The sequence below is a fragment of the Ostrea edulis genome, chromosome 3 (genome assembly GCF_947568905.1).
Source record: "Ostrea edulis chromosome 3, xbOstEdul1.1, whole genome shotgun sequence".
NCBI classification, from domain to species: Eukaryota; Metazoa; Mollusca; class Bivalvia; order Ostreida; family Ostreidae; genus Ostrea; species Ostrea edulis.
In genome coordinates, this window is record NC_079166.1 from 45,153,840 (window position 1) to 45,176,982 (window position 23,143).

General features: G+C 34.1%; 2 protein-coding genes across 2 annotated transcripts in view; one reads left to right on the forward strand and one right to left on the reverse strand.

Moving 5' to 3' along the window:
* Window positions 1–23,143, reverse strand: part of LOC125676951 (uncharacterized) — a 184,807-nt gene that overhangs the window by 41,736 nt on the left and 119,928 nt on the right. The window contains exon 10 of the mRNA XM_056157908.1: window positions 543–602. Coding sequence (XP_056013883.1) covers window positions 543–602 — 60 coding nt within the window. The remainder of the gene's footprint in view (window positions 1–542; window positions 603–23,143) is intronic.
* LOC130052570 (uncharacterized) lies at window positions 865–9,367 on the forward strand. Its single transcript, XM_056157909.1, has one exon. It carries the CDS (start codon window positions 3,255–3,257, stop codon window positions 3,999–4,001), a length of 747 nt encoding a protein of 248 aa, XP_056013884.1. The 5' UTR covers window positions 865–3,254; the 3' UTR covers window positions 4,002–9,367.

Genomic DNA, 23,143 nt, shown 5'->3' on the forward strand with positions numbered 1-23,143 from the left:
AAATAGCTGTTTGTCATATCTTTTATCTATGACAACACAGCGTTTGACAGCCTGATAATAATTCAATCTTCATTGTGACAGTAATTTTAAATAAAATTCTTAGAATGTCGAGTGGCCTAGCGCTCTGGTCACGCTATGGTAAGAAGTTTGGTATCCAAAGTTTTATGTTTTAAACTCGGCCTTGGTGGATGAAGGCCCGGTGTTCAATCACCGATCCTGTTGCAGCGTTTAACACAAAACATTGAACATAGATGTTGTCTGTTCCTTCGCAAACCACCCTACTTTAGGATCTTTAAGGTATAACTGTAAAAACGGGTAACCCATGTAACGGTATGCGCTGGCACGATAAAGAACACGAAAACTGATATAAGGCACATGCAATATAAAACTCCCTCCCCCTTTCGTACACTCACACAAGTAGATCTTATTGCAACATAAATTATCAGGAATGAATTTTGTCAAGGTTTTCGTATCGTACTTTGGGTCATATGTACAATATACTTTAAGTACATCTGATACTCACCTTCCGTTCAAATACATACCTTGAGTTAAACAGCAGTGGTGCTGTAGAACACATATCAACATGACAATAGAGATGAGAACTGAAAATTGAAACATATTTTTTCCAGCAATTTCTTGATTAACAACCTTTAAGAATAATGAAATCGCAGTAAGGGGTTTTTGGATTTCGATTTGTTACATTATTCACTTCTAATCGTCTTCCCGCACGCGTTAAACGAAATGGACGCCGAGGCCATTCAAAAGCAATTTAATAAAACCTTACAACATGCGAATAATGAAATTTTCAGCAATTTTTGTTTTAGAACGTTTGGAAAGCAGACTGGCAGATGTTCAGAAAAGTATTAATGATAACCAGAAATCTATAGCTGGGCGATAAGAAGCTAAATTCGAAGAAAGCATGTCTGACGTATAAATCTAAGGAAAGTGAAAAATATGGAACGGTTGGGAATACATTCAAAGCTTTAGATGGAGAGAGCTGGAGACTGTCAATAGAGTTTTGAAAAAATAGGTGGACATTATTGGGCGGAACTCCGTTGAGATTTTTTCTGACAATCAGGATGTAAAACATACATGTAGAGTAATGCAAAAATGTTACAGGATATTGCAACATGTATGTCTTTGCATGGATTTTGCAAGGGAAATATAGATTTTGGCTTCACATACATATCTTGCATTGAAAATAAAAAGCTGACAGTTTTAGCAAAATAAGTTGTTGTAACGATTTGCCAATTAAACAAAATCTTTTTCCCTATTAATTTGATGAACGTGGGGGTTCAAATACAATACAAAATGTTTGGTATGACCAATGTTAATTCAAAATGAAGGGACTTTTCAGTATTTGCAGCGGCAAAGGACATAATGGAAATTTTGGAAAGCATGGTGTTATTTAACATGCTATTCGTACATATAGAATTTTGATTATGTTATTTTTTTTTGGATTAAAAGACAAAATAAGAAAATTGGCGCATGATAACATGTTCAATCTGGCAGTTATTTTGACGCTATACATCCACAGCTAGGTATTCTAAAATTCTAATAACAGTGACAATGCTAAGAAGGTATATTTCAATGCTTTCACAAGATGGGAAAAGTTCATCAAGTTATAAGGACATAGTGCTCTGCCGGAATCTTCTTTTCACCTGGCGTTATAATTAACCCATTTATCAGATAATGGTGTTTCTATTCACCCTGTACGTGTCACGGTGTACGCTATCAAATGAGTGCATAACACTGTAGGTTTACCAGATTCAACCAAAAACTCGTATGTAGCTTCGATATTTGAGGCTGAAAAGAGAAAAGCATATCGGCCCGTACAGAAAAAGAAGCCTATCACCAAGGACGTAATCGTTGCTCTGTGTGATAAGCACTGACTTATCAACTGTTAGCAATTTTACAATGATTTCTTTTTTTTTTTAGTTTTGCTGGATTCTTGAGATTTGACGTAATTATTTCTTTGACATTTAATGATGATCAGTTGTATCAAGATTATTTAGTGTTATGTACGTATTCGTACAATAGATAGACAGGGGAATGAGGTGCCTTTATCCAGCGCATCAACATCCGCGCATGTCCAGTTAACATGTATTTACGATAATTATCTCTTTTGGTTGATGTCGCGTACAAACAGTTTTTTTCTTATTCAAACCAATTTTTGGGTCAAAAGATGAGTGTAAACTAATTTACAAAAACAAAAGGCTTAGCTATACAGCTGCTAAAAGCAATAATTATATGGACTCTTTTAAAATCAATTGTTGGTGATAGCATTGGCTATCTAGTTCTCTTCTCCATATATATATTTCCACTATAAAACACATACCACCTATTGTACATAATTTATACACATAGTTAACCTTAGGTCAAAATAATTTCATTGAATACTAACTGTGCTTGCCATTTCTAGAAAAGATGACCAAAGGAGAAAGTATTTATAACAGTGACCCATCATTGTCCTTTGTTCGAACTAACACACATATAGCTAATGTATAGATTTACAACTCAAAAATATTTCTCCTATATGCCATGCACACACATGTGCAACAACATTGAAAATTGTTTCTGATAGTATCAATATTTATTAAACGTATGCATCAGGTCCTCTTCTGTGTACTTATAATAAATTTACCTAACGCGGTAACAAGTTGCTCATGACTGCGCATGCGTTAACTTAGGAAGACACGAAAAATTTGGAGGCGATTCTTTTTCAAAATATACGCAAAGTTCGATCGAAAATCAACGTTTGAGCATTGCATTATGATTGGAGAGTGTTTTTGCATCCCGAATGAGTCCAAAAAAAGGTAAACAATTCGCGAAAAGGAAACCTAAGAGCCAAAATTGAAGTGGTGAGAGTGAGAAGAAGATTCAGATTACAAGTACTCAGCAGGAAAATACAGCCGAGGGACACTAGCGTCATGAATGGGAACACTAACCCACAATACAACCTACAGAACCCTGGACTAGCTATTGTTCACCAATCGACACCCGTTCCAGCGATGAACATCGCTCAGATGACTCCTATGCCTTTGCCTATAGGTAACTAACGATATTATCACGACCAAGAGAACTTGTCACCTATCAGAAATTACCCGCCAAATCAGGAATTATCTGGCAAAATCGACAACCTCACCTCCAAGCTCGACAACATAAACGAAAAACTTAACAAACTTGACATAATCGAGCGACGGCTAAAGACATTAGAGGAAAGCGTAAAACTGTCAAAAGATGATATCAAACACATGAAATCAAGGTTTTCTGGAATCGAAGAAAGTCTCACGTTCATAAACGAAAAATTTGAAGAAAACAAAACAGAACTTAAGGAACTCAAGGACTCGGTGAAACAGATTGATAGTGCTACCAAATCCCTTAGCAGTAAGGAACAAGATCTCCAAGACCAGCTTGTTAACCTTATCTGTGATCACAACGATTTGAAGGAGAGGCATCGTGATCTTCAGTGGAGGAACATGAGGGATAATTTCATCATTAACGGCATCCCGGAAGTTCCCGAGGAAAACACCGAAAACGTAGTGATAGAATTCCTTAGTCGACAAATGAAAATAGTTCTAGACCCTTCCAAATTCCATCGCGTACACAGATTTGGGCGCACTGGTACCGGAAGGCCGAGACCCATAGTGGCCAAATTTGTATTCTACAAAGACAAGGAGGGAATACAAAAATCCCAAAAGAAGCTTAAAGACACGCCCTATGGAATCAGTGATATGTACCCTCGTGAAATCAACCAAAGACGCAAAGAGTTATACCCACATTACAAGCAGGCCAGGCAACAAGGGATGAAAGTTGTGATGAATGGTGACAAACTTTATATCAACAATAAGTTATTTGACCCACGTGAGCACGTAAACAACAACCACATGGACACTGACCACACAACCGGAAGGAATCATGGAGTCTCCAATAGAGGCAGAAGAATGAACTCTCAACGCTTGGACAGTCGCGGAGGATCAACTCTGACAATCCTGATGTAACCTCTGACTGTGCAAGTTATTCGCCCTCTCTTACAAGTACTGGTAATTATTTGAATATTTTATGCCTTAATGTATATAATAATTCTCTGGCCAGAATTTCTAGACTTCATAGAAAAATACGAAATTATCTGTTTAGTTGAATAAAAAACTGATGGTTCAGATATTTTAGACATTCCAAATTTTGATTGTTACACAAAGCATAGACACGAGTTTTCACGCTTTAAATCCGGCGGGATTGTGGTATATTGTCAAAAATCTTTAAGCTCTATAAAATATATCAAAATTTTAGATTCAAATTTACCTTATGTATTTTGGTTATCTCTTTCATTTGATTACTCAAACAATAGAAATGTCAGAAAACTCTTACTTGGTGTAACATATATTTCATCAGAAAACTCTAAATATGTTTCACCTACTGTGTTTGATGAAATTGAATTGGATATTAACCGATTCTCCAATGATCATGATCTAGTAGCACTTATTGGTGACTTTAATAATCAAACATCAGATAAATGTGATATGTTGGAGGATGATTTAGAGGATATATTATGTTGTTCTGGAAATGACTTGACAATAAACGATTTTTCAAATGTAAATATGTACAGATTGTCAATGGACAAGGACACAAATAATTTTGGTAAGAAACTACTTGATTTATGTAAACATATGGATTTATACATTATGAATGGTCGAGTAGGAAGTGACCGTCTCGTAGGACATACTACTTGTAAAAACACAAGTGTAGTAGATTATTGTATTGAGAATTTAATTTTTTTTTCAGTTGTAGATAATTTTTCTGTTCAACCCCTTTCATCAATTTTATCCGATGTTCATAACCCTATACACCTCCCATTGTGCTTCTAAAAAAGCAATTAATCAACTTCTCTTGAGCTGTTCCCGCTCAATAAGGACTACCAGCTACATAAAATGAAATGCTGACATGAGTAATAAATCACCACTTTTGAAGCCGTTTCACCTAGTGCTGTGCTAAATCCCCAAGTAGGCTTTAATGTCTTGACCAAAAACAACTATGAAAATTTAATTGTTTTACGACTGTGCGATAAAACTGATCATGGTAATCCTACAATAATCTGAGCAGATTGGGAGTACAAAGATGTGCAGAAAGAACAGAATTTTAGTAATCAACTAATACCGTAACAAAGACGTGACAGAAATGTCCCTAACGACTATCCTTCACAGACGTAAAAGTTTAAACTAAAACGAAACCCCCCAACGTGCACAAAATGGCAAGTACATGATTGCCTGAAACACGTACTTGGGTCTCGCCTAAAGTACTGTAAAAACTTAACAAATTTTAGTATTCAACTAATACTGTAAGAAATAAATTGGCAGACATTTTCCCAGTCGATTAGCCAACACAAAAAGAGATAAACCTGGAACGCATAATGTCATTGTACATTCCTAGATAAATCACGCAAAATTAATGGAAAAACCGGCAAGGTAAAAGCTGAAACTAAAATGAAACACCCAAACAGGTATACAAATGCCAAGTACACCGACTACCTGAAACACATACTTAGGTCTTGCCTAAAGCACTATAAGAACTCACAGAATTTTAGTAATCAACTAATACCGTAACAAGTAAATTGGCAGACATTTCCCTAACGATTGTTCTTCACATAAAGGATAAATCTGGAACGTATTGATATACTTTCCTAGATAAATCAATTAGAATCGATGGAAAAATCGCAAGGGTAAAAGTTGACACTAAAACGAAAAACCCATGCGGGTACAAATGGCAAGTACGTGACTGCCTGACACTTGTACTTAGGCGTCGCCTAAAGTACAGTGAAAACAGGTCTTGCCTAAAGCATTATAAGAACTCACAGAATATCAACTAATACCGTAGAAAATAAATTGACAGACATTTTCCAGTCGATTAACCTTCACAGCAAGAGATAAACCTGGAATGCAAAATTGTTCATTCCAAGATAAATCACAAAAACCGATGGAAAAATCGCCAGGGTAAAAGTTGAAACTAAAATGAAAATATCCGAAAGGGTATATACAAATGGCAAGTACACCGACTGCCCGAAACAAGTACTAAGGTCATGCCTATAGTACTGTAAAAATCACAAAATGTCAGTAATTACAAACATACTTAACAAATTTACTAGTTTTACAGATTGGACCAGAACCGCAAATTAGCATATACATGTAAAGGTGTTACCAACAATACCTGAATGATCTATGCAACAAATGAATAAACTGACAATCTTTTTTCATTTTCTAGAAAATCTATTTTCTCTCTGAAATTAACGCTCATCTTACACTCCGATATAAGTGTACAGTCCCTTGTTTATTCAAGTGAACTCCGTCGAAACGAATTTCCGACTACAATCTCCTTTAACTACATTGTTGATTTTATGAATAAAGTATTACTTACTGATATCGTAAATGACAGTCTTTAACAACAAAAATCCTTCCTTAACAATTAAATCAATATTAATCTATCATATATTTTAAATTACCCGCCGCTAAGAGAGCGGCCATTGAAGTTTAATTTATGACGTCACACCGTCAGTTCATGTTTATTTCATTAACAGCACTGTAAACATGACAAGTCACGAACAGTTAAGTTTGGAGCCGTATAAATTTGAGCCCGTTCTTTCGCAAGAAGACATTCAGTGGAATCGCAAACCAGGTAGACGGTACACATTTCTTCATACAAATGTCTAAAACATCAACTTGTCATTACGCAAATGATGTATCCACAGTATACATAGTATTTTATTTTCAGATGACTTGGTTGGGTCAGGGTTTGAAAAACAACAACACTTTTTTCACATCCCCCCTTCGCACTAGTGTAATTAACTGCTTGACAAGAAGACATCAACCTATTTACAATGTATTCGTAAAATCTACCACATGCACATCTTTGATGACCTTAGAATCTCATCTAAACCGGAATAGACGGTGTGGCGTCTAACTTATTGATTTTTGTAGTCTTGAATACAAAAGCGTTCCACATCATGGCAGCCTCTATAGTTTTCAAATTAGTACTGAACTTACCTAGACCGTATATCAACAGAATAGTATGGCAAATCTTTATCATATAATTCATCCTATCATTTATCCTGTAAATTGTTTTTGGGTTGCCTTTCCCTTTAAGCATTCTAGACATCAAAAATGGAAAATTTAGCTCAAATCGTGTCCATGTTCCTTTAATATTTATCCCTTGAAGATGCACTGCAATCACTTTCTTTCCAATCTTACACCATATAAATCTAGCTTTATTTCTTTTTATCTGATCTTTCTTTCTCTCTTAAAAATAGAGCTACAATGAAATGTGAAACATTGAACAAATTATCAATCTGTACTGACTGATAATATACTTTGATATGCATTTGTTCCACGCACAAGTACTCTGAAGTTGAAATTAAAGATATGCATTGATTCCACTTTTGGTAATCCTGCTTATACCCCAACTGCTCTTTTAAAAGATGAAATTCTTCAAAACTATGTTTTAGTTTTAGACACAATTATTATCCAGTCAATGGGTCGGATGCATATGAGTTACCGTGCCAATTCTGGATTCCTAAATCTCTTAAAAACCCTTTCAAACAATGATATATTGCTGGGTACAGTAAATGTTTTACAGACCCTGAAACGTGCTACTACACATTAAAAACGAACCGAACCGTTCCGTGCAAGAAACGAACCGTCCCGTTCAAGAAACGAACCGTATCGTTCAAAAAGCGTACCGTACCGTGCAGAAAGCGTGCAATTTATGTCACGTGATCCACTTTTTCAGCCACAGTATATTATTTTCACAATGGCGCCCGATGGGAAAGGAGGTCGTAGACTATCGCTGGCTATTCGAAGCATTATCCTCAAACATCACGAAGCTGATTTTCAGTGATCAAAAATAAAGTCAGGGAAATGAAAATCGGACTTCGCGTGATAAAGGATAGGAATATATATGTATTATCATCATTTTATTTGATTCAAAGACAAATGCAACAGATATCTAACATTATTAATTATGAATGACTGAATGCTGACAAAAAAGGACGTACAAACTTCACGTGCAGATATCCTGGATCTTTCATAATGCCGATGATAAATCACAATAAATGTGAAGTGCAGAAAATAATCATTGTGTCATTTGCGACTTTAGTGTATTCAAAACAAAATTCACTTCTTCTTAAAAACTTTTCCAATTTAGGCACTGTAATTTATATCCGGAAACTTAATACGCTTTGTTTTTACACTTACGCACGCCCATGTCGGGGAGCAGTTCATGTAACAACTTTTTATAAAATCGTAAATTAATAAATGTCTGATGAGAAATGAAAAACAAATTGAAACGTAATAACAACCATTAAGACTTAGACTTAAGCAAATTCTAAAAACTTTTATTCATAACTTTTATGTACGTTATCAAAATGGAATTATTCCATCGAAGCAATCAAAAATAACGTCTCATTTCCCCATGTGCACATTCTAACACAACCACAAATCCTGCAGCCGATAATCAAAGAGCCGAATAAGACCGATCGAGTGAAAACAAACTATCGAAACGTACAATTTATACGAAGTCAAAGCGTTCAGGCCACGCCCACCTCATTAATAAAACGTGCAAACCGTTCACAAAGCGTGCAGCTATTTTTAGCAAATCGTACCGTGCAAGAAGCGAACCGTACCGTTCAAGAAGCGTACCGTACCGTGCAAGAAACGAATCGTACCGTTCAAGAAACGAACCGTACCGTTCATAAAGCGTACCGAACCGTGTAACTGGTGTAGTAGCACGTTTCAGGGTCTGTACCATACCTCTGTCTTTGCTCCTCAGGAAAATATTAACAGCTGTGAAAGTGAAACTGTGGATTCTAAAATATTCCAAAGAACTTTTAGTAAAATTGAAATCGCAAAGCTCTTTTCAAATCAACAAAATCAAAACGCATCACATTTCAACACTTTACACGACCATTCCTCACGATGAATTAAAAGACTAGACTTTGATATCATAGACAGTTGCTTCTTCAACAAAAATGGAAAACGGAAATATTCATATGTAGTGATTAGTGATCCAAACAAAAATACTTTGTTGGACACCGCTCTGCTTCCATGAACAAGTACTCTGAAGTTGAAATTAAATATATTCCGGAGTTCCTCATTGGCAATATCTTCGTAGTCTTTGGTGATTAGGTCTTCCAACAGTCTATTGGAATTATCATGGACACAAATTGTGCTCTTTTGTTAGCTGACATGCTTTTATATTCATATGAAGCAAAATTTATTTGAAAACGTCTACGTGAGAAGAAAAACATATCTTACTGTGGCTTCTATACGTTTGCCGATAGAAAAAAAAAAAAAAAAGAAAAAAAAAGAAAAAAAAAAGAAGAAACTCCCGTGCAGGGTGTTAGGACAGGTAGCACAGAGCATTTCTGACTGTCGTATTTGGCATCTATTTAGCATCTATTTAGCAAACTGATTTTTGATGATTATTTTTCCTATATAGGAGGCCAAATTAATACACAGTGATTTTTTCTTGATTTTTATTTTATTTACCAACAACGTGTCATTTTTTAATCAACATTGGGGTTCCATTTTTAAAATATGAAATGATAAACAGTGTAATTATAAGATGGATAACGTATTTAACTCGGAATGTTTTTTCTTCTTCCTCTATCACTCAAGTTTTTCCTTTTCTCTTTAGATCACAGGTGCTTGGGTTCAGGACCCCCCACCCCCCACCTTCGAATAAGCTACATGAGTTGATTTAAATTTTTTGGGGTTGAAAATATCTTTATTGCATGTCAACAACGTCGTGCATACCCCTAAAGTCCAAAATAATTCAAAATAAGCCCTTTTAGAAAAATACCCTCACTGGTTATTATAACAGAACTTTTGCTTAGTATGCCCGACAAGACCCAGACTTAGATGAATGTTGGACGTTTTATAAATATGGGTAATGATGAAAAATTTGGGTACTCAACAATAATGGGTATCGGCACATCAACAATTAAAAAAAAACCATCAAAAGATCAAAAGTTTAATATTTGATAAAAAAAGTCCAAAACATTTAATTCACATAGTTTTCATCAAGACCCCCTTCCCCTTAAAACTAAATATGATGAATGTTCACCCAAATCGATTATCATGCAATAAAACAATAGAGCTGAATAACAATATATATATTTTCTAATGTTTATTAACAAATGTAGTTTTCAAATGTCACTTTAAATGTTCATTAAAATGTAATAAATGTTATTTCTAAACATATGGGTAACTTCAGTCTTCTTTGTTGTGCTGCAATATTATTCATGCATTATAATAAATTTGATGTTCGATGACTGAAACTTGCGGGTTTGTTTTAACACCCCCCTTCACTCACTCACTCACTCACTGGATACTTTTAGTGATTGTTATCACATCAGAACTTTTTTTTTTATCTTATCCCAAATATCTAAGACCAAAACTTGGCATCCTAAAATGAAATTATCACTTTCGATTTCGATAAAATTTCTCTCTGTTTATGTGTCTCTGAATTTGTTTGTCTTTCTTTCCTATCCTCATGATGGATACTTGAAAATCTTTCTCTCTGTCAAATTTCATATTTTGAAAATGAAATACTTGGATTATTGATTTTCAGCTCACCGCTTATCTATGATATTAGCACATTTTACCAACCATATTGGGAGTATAATCAATGAATTTAAAATAATGTATTTTTACCTCCCCCCCCTTTTTTAAAAAGAATTTTCTAAATGTTTGAAAAAAATTTACGATATTACGTGCCTGTATAGATCTATGTACTCATCAAGTATATATTTTTATAATATTTCAAGTAGATTTATAACTCTTGATTCTAACGATAATTTCCAGTAATCATGCATAATTATACAGATGCAATATTTTTTTTACATAGTTGTAAAGCCTAAACGTTGCTAAAACAGTAATTCATGAACACAAGAGAAGACTGGAACATTCTATCAAATATGACAGTTACTTGTGATTGGTAATCATGAAGTCTTTCTTTAAAAGTATGCAAAAATGACGTCACATTTTTTCACTATGACGTTTTAAAACTGCTTTGCTTGGAATAGCTCATTTGAAATATATTTATACAAAGATTTTGGTCCGTACTGTACGTTGTCAATGTAAACAAGGTTCAATAATTTTTTGGATGTGTATTAAACTGTTGGATTAACCATGTTACCTTAAAATTGGCATTATTATTGCATATATATATATGATTTTATAAGCGACAGGAACATTTCATTTGTACACTTTTATAGAAATTAAGACAATATTTGGTGTACAACTGTGCATCATAGCCGGCTTAGTACTGCATTTTATTCGGTCCGGTTGCTGTTTGTATTTCAATGACCCGAACTGGATTTGTTCATGAACTGATAATTTTTAGATTGTAATTATTAATACGTTAGATCATTGTGGTCGCTAAAACAATAACAAGTACATTAAGTTGTGATTAATTTTCTTATATCACTGTATGTACAATTCGTTGCTATGCGTTACATGACGATCCGCCTGTGCACAAACGTCAAAATCAGACGCCTGATTAGATATAAAAATAAAAATAGAAATTGGCCACAACGACCAGAACGAAACATGCACAATTACTTCTTTTGAAGATAATCTATCTCTAGTTTACTGTTTTTTGTGGCCGATGCATGTGGCCACATGGAATTTTCTCCTAAAAGGTAGAAAAAGGGAAGAAAATCGTCCATTTTCCGGATTCCGGATATGTTTGAATAGTACTCAACATTACAAGAGACCTAGATCCGCCGATATGTTTGTATATATAAATACTAGGGATCATCAACTTCATATATATCAATAATTTGTATTGATTTTAAAGTATTTTAAAGGGCCGAGTTATGATAACAAACGTACCTAGCTCTTTGATTAACGTATGTATACTCCGGTTTAGCTGGAATACGTATAGCGTTACTTAAGGGAAAGTATTTTATGACTGAAGGACACTTGGTACAATCACACCTCCACCCCCAAATGATGAAAATGAAAACTAATTTTCTAAGTACAATTGATACAATTTACTATATGGAATGTAATTTATTCTAAGTTCAAAACAGTGGGGAATATTTGTATAGAGTTACATAGGGAGGGGTAATACATTTATACTTTTGAACATCATAGAAAATTTACAAGTCCTTTATTTTGTTATTTATCGTTTTAGGAATTGCGTGTTGTACTTATTAGTAGCCAAATTAAGCTCAAAGCTATATATACATTGTATATCAACCAACCCATGCAGCCATTCTTTTTATCAAGTGTTCTTAATCAACATGCATGCATGTATGAACAAAACACAAAGCTTTGTACTGTGATTTACTTTCGATGCGTACGTTTAATGCGTACTTTTGATGCGTACTTTTGAAATTACCAATTGCAAGATGTATAGAAACATAGTTAATTAATTTGGAAAGAGAGAGAAACAAGTTGGTAGAACATTAGAAGTTTTGTAGTGCTACAGGCATGGTCTAGTTTGAAAACGAGAAAGTATGAATGTTGAATTCAAATAGAAGTATCAAATGGAATGGATCAAATTGAAATATTTAAAAACAGCATATAAACAGTGAGACTACTTCAATTATTTTCAGTATCGAGTATGATCTCTTTGAAGTAATGAAGCGGAAGTACTTATTGAATAATCGGAATCGGTAAGTTCTTTCGGTTCTCTGGAGTGTTTGAGATAATACTTCCAGTTTTTATCCCGTATTGTTCTCCAAGTCTTTTGTCACGTGACAAAAGGGTATATAAGCGGAGACAAGATTCTTGGTTTTAAGTCGACCAGAGAGGAAGGTAGAAACACAAGGTAATTGGTTAAGCTAGGTCTTGCGTGCCTGAATAAGGCTTTCGAGACCTGTTAATAAAGTTTGTATTGTGTTTGGTTGGCTTGGGGAGACTAATAAGATTTTAGTAGTGGACACTGCGCTTCCGCAGTGTTAGTATACAGACAAGTTTGATAGGAAGCGCTTGCGCTCTAGAGAAAAGAAAGAATAAATGTAAATATTATTGATTTCAATTTGTGATTGGAAAAATTGATTAATTCTTAATTGTTCAAGTAGAGCAGCCGAATCAAAAAGAACTCAAAAACATTGAGTTTGCAATTAATTTCAGTATCGGGTGATCCCCTACGATAGCACAGCTATTAAAGAAAAATAAGATGGAAATGAAATGTTAAAGTGGATCGCTCTATTTAAAACGGAGTGATGCTTTGGTGACAAAAATCAAAATTTCCACAAGTATTTGTTTCGAGGTAACAAGCATCTAATTCAAGCATGAAATTGTACATGATTGAGATCAAGTATGAAATTGTACATGATTGAGATCAAGCATGAAATTGTACATGATTGAGATCAAGTGCAAACAATTATACAAGTAGGTACATGAAGCCAATACTTTGAAGATTGGCCTTTGAACATAATGTTATTGGTACATTTGAGTGTTCGCGGGTCCTTCAATTAATATATTTGAATCATGGGCACGTGTTGAAAAGTCCCTTTGTATTTCTACAAGATGCAATGTTAACGTGATGCTAATAGGTAAACTTTCATGAAAGCTGTTGTGGTTTTTTGTTGTTGTTGTTGTTATTGTTGTTGACATTAAACATTTTAATAGCGACATATTCCATTTTTCTGAAAATATTTTCTTTTAATTTTGTTTTACGTCATTTCTGTAATCATTCGATATCTGATAAAATTTCCTTTTAAAAATGTACATGATATCTGTCCAGATCTTACATTATATACATATGTATACTCAGCTGTATAGAATTGTAATTGTCTAAAACTGCTCAAATGTTGTTTTTCTGGAGTTGAATTTATTACCATATGTCTATAAATGATAAAAGTCACTGACCATAATGGAATTATTCAAAATTCTAAGATCTGTAATTAGATAGCTCTTTCCATCGTCTATATATCATATCAAACGCAAGACATGTTAGTGTGTTATGTGTAGTTTGACGTACATTAGTTATAACATAAAGAAATGTGTAGTTTGATTTACATTAGTTATAACATAATTGCGAAAAAAGAAAGTGAAGTGAAGATGAAGTGCATTGACTGCTGGCGACTAAAGATTTCCTGGAATACAATGTATATCAATTCAGGGAATTCTCTGACAAATAGACAAAGAATTGACATTGACGACAATCATGATACATCACATGATCGCGCCATCCTTCTCCGATTTTATGGTTCATTTTTATCAATTGGAGAGGTTTCGTGTGAAAAGCATGATTTGTAGTTGAAATATACCACGGAGACTGCTGTCTGTGTGTATTACACGGAAATTCACGACATTAACTTTTCCTGTCGTTCACAGTCCTGTATTATTTCGTACAGTGACTTTACATTTAGAAAACAAAGAAATTAGTATATAACGTTCCATTAATCATTCGTTAAACTGAGGTCGTGTTTCCTCCAAAAAGATATATTGACGACATTTTATCGGTTAACAATGCTAATTTTCATTCAAATGTCGATTCAATATATCCCAGTGAACTCGAAATGAAAGACACCACAGCGTCATCCACTTTTGCTTCATACTTAGATACTCTTTTTGAAATAAATATTAACGGCAAACTAACAACTCAACCTAATGATGATTTCAGTTTCTCCATCGTCAACTTCCCATATTCATGTAGCAATCTTCCATTATCACCTGCATATGGTGTTTATATATCTCTATTGATTCAATACGTAAGAGTTTGTTCTGAGTATAACCAGTTTTTAATACGAGGCAGGCTATTGACAAACAAGTTGATGGTTCACAGGGGTGTCAACAGTCCCGTTTAAAGTCAGCATTGCGCAAATCTTATGGTCGCTATAACAACATAGTTTGCCAATACAACCTATCATTGGGTCAAATGCTGTCTGACTTGTTTCATACCGATTGTTAGACCGTTCTTAGCACACTGGTTTTGACGACGGATAACTGCGGTTGCCTGATCAAGATATAGGGCTCACAGCGGGTGTGACCGGTCGACATGGGATGCCAACTCCTCCTAGGCACCTGACCCCACCTCTGGTATATCCAGGGGTCCGTGTTTGCCCAACTCTCTATTTTGTATTGCTTCTAAGAGTTATGAGATTGATCTCTGTTCGTTATTTTCATCTTTCATTTATTATATGTATACTTGTACTTTTGAAATTAGATATGATTGCATGCCTCTTCATAGAAAAAAGAGATTAATTTATGGTCCAGAGTAATCGAGGAATTTTGGGATTAAACACAAATTACATGCATTTGAATATGCATGTTACATGGCATTTACAGATTAATTCGCTTTTAAGTAGTATTTGCACATTACGTAATTTCTAACGAGAGTTCCAATATATATTCAAATGTTTTTCGCGCAATATTAACGTTGACGTTACTTTTCAGTTGTATAACACTTACTATGACGTCATAGTACTTTTGTGTATGTAGTATTACATTACATTGCTATGTCATATAAACACGACTGAAGAAGACCGGTACCACGGTCGAAATATTTCTAAAAAGTGTTTAGTCTTTATTTTTTCTTTAAAGATTTTACCCCGAAAGAAAAAGACTAGTCTTATATATACATTATATATATGTATGTATGTATGTATGTGTGTATGTATATATGTATGTATACATGCATGTATAGTGTGCGTGCGTGTGTGTGTTTGTATGTGGAATGCCTGAATTTGGGACTTCAGACATGCAAGCCATACGCATGTTTCATTTTAAATATCTTTTATATTGGTTAGATCTTATTGATGCCCTTTTCTGTTGATTGAAAATGGTTTAGACCTGTTGGTTTGACATTGGGGTAATCCATAAGGTTGAGCCTTGATGACGTCTGGAAAACTCTCGGTCTAATGGATCTACGATATCTTTTTCTCTTATTACGTTGGCGAAAACACACTGAGAAATTAGGTTAATTTTACTTTGTATTCGAAATATTCCAATTTCTTAACAAAACAAAGATACCCATTGGAAATACTCACAAATCTTTATTCCACCAAGTGAACAACCAATCAATCGTGACATGGTTTGCAGTAAGGGTTACATCATAAACAAGTCTTATAATACATTTCATGTTTCTTCTCATTTATAGTCTCAAATAAGTCAAATAAGACCACTTTCAAAGATGAAAAGGAAAACAATTAACGTGATTACATGCCCTTATCTTGGAATCCAATAGATGTCAGGTAAAGTGGTTGTAATAAAATGATGACCACCGGTCATTATTTTATATAATGAAAACTAGGTGGCCTATTCGTTATCACGTGAAACAAATTGAAGTCGTATGCTTCTTGCGATTTTTTCTTGTCAACCAATCAAATTACTTCAGTTTTATAGGAGGTAAATAATGAAACAAAAACCTTGCAGTCTTTTTTTAGCCCTGCCTTGACAAGGGGTCATGTCATGGTATGACCAAACATAAATCTAAGCTATATGCTTGCATATCAAAGTATATTTTCCGATAAATTTCTATGCTTGACTATCTAAACGATAGTATGGCCTCTTCATTCCGCTCATGACCATTGTATACACAATCCTGAATCTACACTTCCTAAGTATGTTTCATTAAGGTCTTCCGTTTCAGACGGAAGACCTTATGCTGATTGCTCGGTTGTATATTATTATTAAGGTCTTCCTTTTCAGACGGAAGACCTTATACTGATTGCACGGTTTATTATTTCCTCCATATTTGTTCAGGCGATTTCTCATAGAAGGCTGGATGGATTTTCTTGAAATTTTCAGTGTAGACGTGTCAAGGGTTGATCTCGATACGGTCTATTACTTTTTTGAATTTTACTTTCAGTTCGCGAAATTCGGCTGATTTTCGTTTTTTCAAAAGAGAGTTTTTCCACCTTTTATTCTAAAAAATGGTCAAAGGCAGAGTCTCTAAAGTTATTAGGGATAATAGATCTCAAGTATTAGAAGTACTTTAGGGGGTTAAGCATGTCCACCGTCACTTTCATCGTCACCGGAAGTGAAGAAAGAAAACGTCGAATTTTACGATTATGAGTTTTAAACGAAACTAACATGGGAAAATAAGATGTGTTTTGTAGTTTCAGAAAATATGACACTTACCGGAAGTTAAAACAGCAACTTCCGGTTTATAGAGAAAAACGTTGAAAAATCGGTATTTCTTTGTCCCCATATATCTCGCTTATAAATTAAGTGTTTGACTTGAATTTTACATATTCTGCTAACATTATCCATCTATAGAATCACGTCAAATATTTTTTCAGAATTCACTTCCGTTTGTGAAAAATGTCCGATTTCCTGTTTTTAAAAAGAGATTCTGTCAAGGCGTTTTCTCATAAACGGTCAAAGATAGAGTCTTGGAACTTTCAGGGATATTATATGGTGACTTGTAAATGTGACATACGTGTTTCAATTATGTTGTCGTCACTTCTGTCGTCTACCGGAAGTAGCCTAAATATATGAAAGTTTTATTTTTTTTTTCATTTTTGATGCTCATCCCATTGTCTAATAGAATGTTTAAGTCATATCATTTTCACCTGAAGTTGGTTGTTAGAAACCGAAAGTTGTCCAAAAATTTAGTGTTTTTCATTGACACTTTTAGGAAAGTTTCTGCACATAGAATGTGGAATTTTCAATCGTTTTATGGATTTCAGAGATACCGGATGTAAATGAAAGAAAACTGGGAATTATTCAAAACTGTTAAATCATATCTCTCACTTGTTAATCGCTGTGTCGATGCTTATTCATTTCATGTACAGTCGTTTTTCACTAATTGCATTAATCCCAGTCAAGATCTTATCTCATCAGAAATCGGACGGAAATTGTTTGTCTGTAACTTCTGGTCTACACAGAAAGTTGTGAAAATTTTTATGATTTCCAGTTTTTCTTATTTAGTGTCCCTTGGTTTTTGTGTTACATTTGTGCATATAGATAAAATTCTTATATGTGTTGTAGACACTCTTTAGAGGAAGAAGATTTAAGATTGTTGAAATGGAAATTACTTCCGGTCTCGAAATATTGTCTAAATTAGCGATTAATTACTTATTTTTCGAAGGATGAGCAAAACTATTTATTCAAAACATACAGATATGATAGAATTGTGATTGTGCGTGAAGGTAACTATGTCAATGTGTATCTCCATCATTTCCAGTCCAGATAAAGTGATGAAAATACTAGATATCATATGGTCATTTTCTCAGAAATGAAAAATGATATACGCTCGAAACTTGTAGTTTGTCAAAATTGGGATTGAGTTCTGATAGAAACGGAAGTCCTTCTTATTGCTTTGCAATAAGTGTGTAGTTTGATATATAATTATTAGTCCAGTCATTCTACTGTTTTACCTCAAACTAATTGCAACAGAAATGGCTTTTGCGAAACTTGTAGTGGAATATGCTTATAATGATCATATAAAAAATCGAGAAAAATCGAGAGAGGGGAAAGTCGTCGATTTGCTAATTTAAATTAGCACATTTTCATAGCATAAACTTTGTTACGGCATGGCTTCCATAAACGCTGAAGAGTTTACAAGGGAGATAATTGAAATTCTGTAGACGCTCTTTGTAGTACTGCATATATTGGTAAGTCAATTTTATCCTCTAAAATGCTAGTTTGTTTCAGGCATGTGCTAATTTTTTACCACTAATTACATTTTCATACGAAAAAAATTGACTTTGTATAAAAGCTACGATATTCTATGTATAGATCTAATATCCATATTATGTCTGATTCTTACAGACATCAGTTCCAAAACATCTAAAACCAAGTAATCATATAATCAAAGAAATACAATTTGAAAAATATAAAATATTGGAGTCTAACTTCTCTCCAAAACAAAGATATCATATCAATATGTAAGCCTTCGCTAACAACAAACAAAAAAGTATGGAAAGCAATTTTTGCACAAGAACAACAAAAACGTATTTCTTATCAATTAATATTTCTTCAAACGTTTATGTAATGTTTGGTTGTTTGTTTGTTTGTAGTTGTAGGTGAAATACTACTTGTAATGATTCTTTAACGTGCCAACGTCTGTCACGACACGGGATCTCTGTTTTTAAGGTCCTATTCGAAAAACCTGTGATTTTCACTTCGAAATGTCGAGCGTTTGGTGAAAGAGTAATCGCATCTTAGGTTTGATGCGGCCATGACACGAGTGGCCTTGAACTTAGCTTCTAATTGTACATACATGAGCATAATTTCCAGCTCATTTAGTAAAATCAAATGTTTTTCAAGCATTGGACATTTGTCCCTCACAAGTGAATTGCATCGACTTTTTAATTTTCAGGTAGTGATAGAACACTTGAATTTGCAATACATCTCTTGGTGATAGTCAATATATTGTGCAACTAATAGAAAAAGGGAGCATAAGTGTGAACAGGCTGAGTGCCGTCAGAAATGGCTTCACAGTCTCGAAAATTCGTTTTTACAAAGACCTCGGAATTTCAACTTACGAAGAACTTTTCTTAATTTGTGTCGCTCGTTTTGAACTATTGTAGTGTAGTATGGGGTCTCTGAAACTACCACAAAATTGAGATGGTTCAGAATCGCGAACTTCGTCATTATCACATATTCATTCCTTTACCTGCACTACATGCATGGCGAATTCGGATGGAAGATTCCTTACCACTGACACTGTATAAACTATACGATACTAGAATCGTCTACTATCAATGGACAACATTACTAAACATGTGTGAATCAATATAATAAGTCTAACTGAAGATCACAAATGAAGTCATTATCTGAATCTTTAAATTCTAAAGAAAATATATTATAGGTTACTATTGTGTGACACTGGTGATTTCAGAACAAGTTGCTTTATAACTATAAGAAGTAGTGGCTAGTACATGTAAAAGTAAATCAACTATTAAGTTATGTTTAAATAAAGATATTAAAACCAATTTTAGAACCGAAAATTAATTTTCCACGAGCATTTCAAAATATCTAAGATCTTTACTTGCACTATGAAGATGTACGCGGTATACTTCCAATTATAGAATAGAAACGGGGCGATACAAAGGAGAAGAATATTTACACTGTGTTCTTTAGATTGTGTTCCCGTGGGGAACTAAATGGGGCGGCCCTTCGGATGAGACCGAAAAAATTGAGGCCCCGTGTCACAACAGGTGTGGCATGATAAAGATCCCTCCATGCTCAAAGTCCATAATCGTCGAGTATGTAGGCCTAAATTTTGCAGCCCTTCACCGGCAATGGTGATGTATCCATATGAGTGAAAAATGTTCGAGAGGGACGTTAAACAATATACAATCAATCACTTTAAATAGATTGTGTAGAAGATGAGATTCACGTTTTACTACCTTGTACTGCATACTAATACTTAAATCTCAGAACAGATTTTTTACTACTTGTTCCCCACATTGTGTATGTCAACTTAGATTGTATTATTTTTTATTGACAAATTTTCCTCGGCAAACCACCCAGTTTGTACATTCCTCTTATATTTACAAACATTCTTTGATTTACAGAAAACACTATGTGTAATTATTGTCTTTGTATTGTTATTATTTCTTTATCACAGTGACATTTAGATCCGATGCATTGGGTGTTTTTGAAGATATGATGTATGTCACTATAATTACTGACTTGCTGTAACAATGCGTGACAAAAGAGTGCATCAAAAATGTCTCCGTGACTACACTAATCCCAACACAATAATTTTTTTTTTTAAAAAGGTCTAAATCTACAAGTCTTAATCATGAATGATCAAGTCGCGGTCTTCGCTCAACAACACCTACTTTTTACTTCGACAAGAACTGCATATTTTGTGCAAATTTTCTGATAGGAAACGTGGCGTTAATGTCTTTTCTATCCGAACTGTAGATTTCTCAAAGAAACTTATAGATATTTGTAGAGAAAGAAATGAGGAATGGTCAAAAACAATATCCTCGTTCCGGCTAATTTGTATGCACCCGATTCAATTTGTCACTAAACATGTAGCGTAAATTTTCTAACTCATAAGCAAATCCCAACACCCTAAGCATTTTTTTTCTAAGGTCACGAAAAGTAGGTCAATCATCAAGGTCACAATGTCAAAATGTTTGGTACCATCTAAAGGTTTTGTCACAAAGACTACACATATTAAATATGAAAATACTCTCCTTTACCATTTAAATGTTATGGCCAAAGTTAAACATTTTGCGGAATGACAAACAAACGAACAGAGCAAACACGTTTATGGGATCATACACAGGGGCGGATGAAGTAATTGCGGTTAGGTGGGGGGGGGGGGTGCAAGTTTATGAGACAGGGGGTCTTGGGCCGCCTTGAACTCCTGCATGGATTTTACAGATTGTCTAGGGCTTGAAATATGTCTCCTACGTAGTTATTTTTACTATTTTCTGTCATTTAGGATAAAAGTGAAATAAAATGACGCAAATTTTAAGGGGTTTTTTTGGGGGGGAGGGGGTGTGTGTGTGCAAGTTCTTCCAATAAAAGTAATTAAATAAATTAAACATTTTGTTATTTATTTCTCCGAGAGTGGAAAAATTCATTGCTTCTTTTATCGTTTACACTTTTTAAACAAAAGACCATGATGTACCTTAATTTTGAAAATTTTAGGGGGGGGGGCGGCTGCGCCCCCTTAAATCCTCCCCTGATACACTCATGATTGTAAAATCTCAAACTGTTAATTAATTTTTATGAATTAATTATCACTTCTTTAACTGTATCATATAAATAGTATCTCATTTTGTGCCAGAATCAATGTTTACGAGTTTCATATTAACTCTTCTCATTTTCATCGATTTTTCTTCCAAAATAAGGCTTTACGCCTCATAAAAAAATCATTCATTTGAAATTTTGGTTTGAATAAAGTAGTTTGTGAATGTTAACACCGTTCCCGATGATTATAGCAATTATGTTTCTTTTATTTCTTTCATGTGTGAAAATAAATGATAAATCCCGGTTTTCGGTGATTTTTTTTTATCAAAATGTACGATTTTGCCCCCAAAACACACGTTTCCCCTTTGTTTTGTGCGCTCGATTTTTTTATATGCTAGAGCATCCCTTGACTCACCGTTTGAAAACGAAAACATTTCTGTTGCAATTAGTTTGAGGTTACGCTATATTTTTGGCTAGAATGACTGGACTATATTGCAATCTAAAACATGTGATTGTTTGAGAAGATTCTGAAATCATTTTTTAACCCTCACATATTCCTGATCAGCACCACAAGATCATGTTGTGGACGCATTTGACATGTTTGTAGTGTACGATGAATACTTGCTTGTTAAAATCTATTTCAAATTTTGTATATTTTTGGCTATCGAAAGGAAGATAGTTTGATGAATTGTCCTATGTACATGTACTCCTATGTACCGTATCACCATCCTAAATACGGGATAATGGCCCTAAAACTTTAATCTACAGCGAATGAGGATGCTTGTTTATCAGTTTAAACCCTTTATGTTCCTAACAGATCGTTGTAACATAATATAATATGTACTAGTAAAACTTCAATTCATTTCTGTTATAGAAGACAAACGAAGGAAAAACTTTGATTATAAAAGCTTACTCGAAATATGTACTTAAGAGTAAATCCACCAAAAAACCATGCAAAATACCCAAACAAAACATCGCCTTAAAGGGTAGTCGCAAGACAAGAATTTTTTGTTGCTTACTATTTTCTTCTGATGTGTTAAAGTCAGAATATCATCTGAAATTGTCCAACCGCATCTAAAAAAATTTGCGAGTAAAATATCTTATTGGCTTTTATCGGGTTAGGATTTTTACAAACCCCTACATTCCAACCTAACCAAGTGGATATGGGGTAATTAATATGTAAAACAATATGTATACAACAAGCATTCACAAATAAAGAAAGAAGAAAAGAGGGCAGAACCGTATGAAAAAAAAAAATGATATAATACTATGGCTACATATTCCTTGTACAAAAAGTAGGCCAAGGTATAGGACAGTCATATAATGACAGTCTTTACATGTAATTTTCTAAATTGTGTACTTAACAATATCCATACATATAGCAATAAAAATTCATAAAATCTTACTATTCTATTCTAGGTTGATCAAATAACTTCCATATTTTCAAAAACATTTCAACATAGTTGTTTCTTATAGCTAATTTCAATTCTATATTGTATACATTTGACAAAGTCAGCTGAAAGCTATTCAACAGA

What these genes read in the sequence shown, in the direction of transcription:
- LOC130052570 (XM_056157909.1), top strand. Translation starts at nt 3,255, where the DNA reads ATGAAATCAAGGTTTTCTGGAATCGAAGAAAGTCTCACGTTCATAAAC.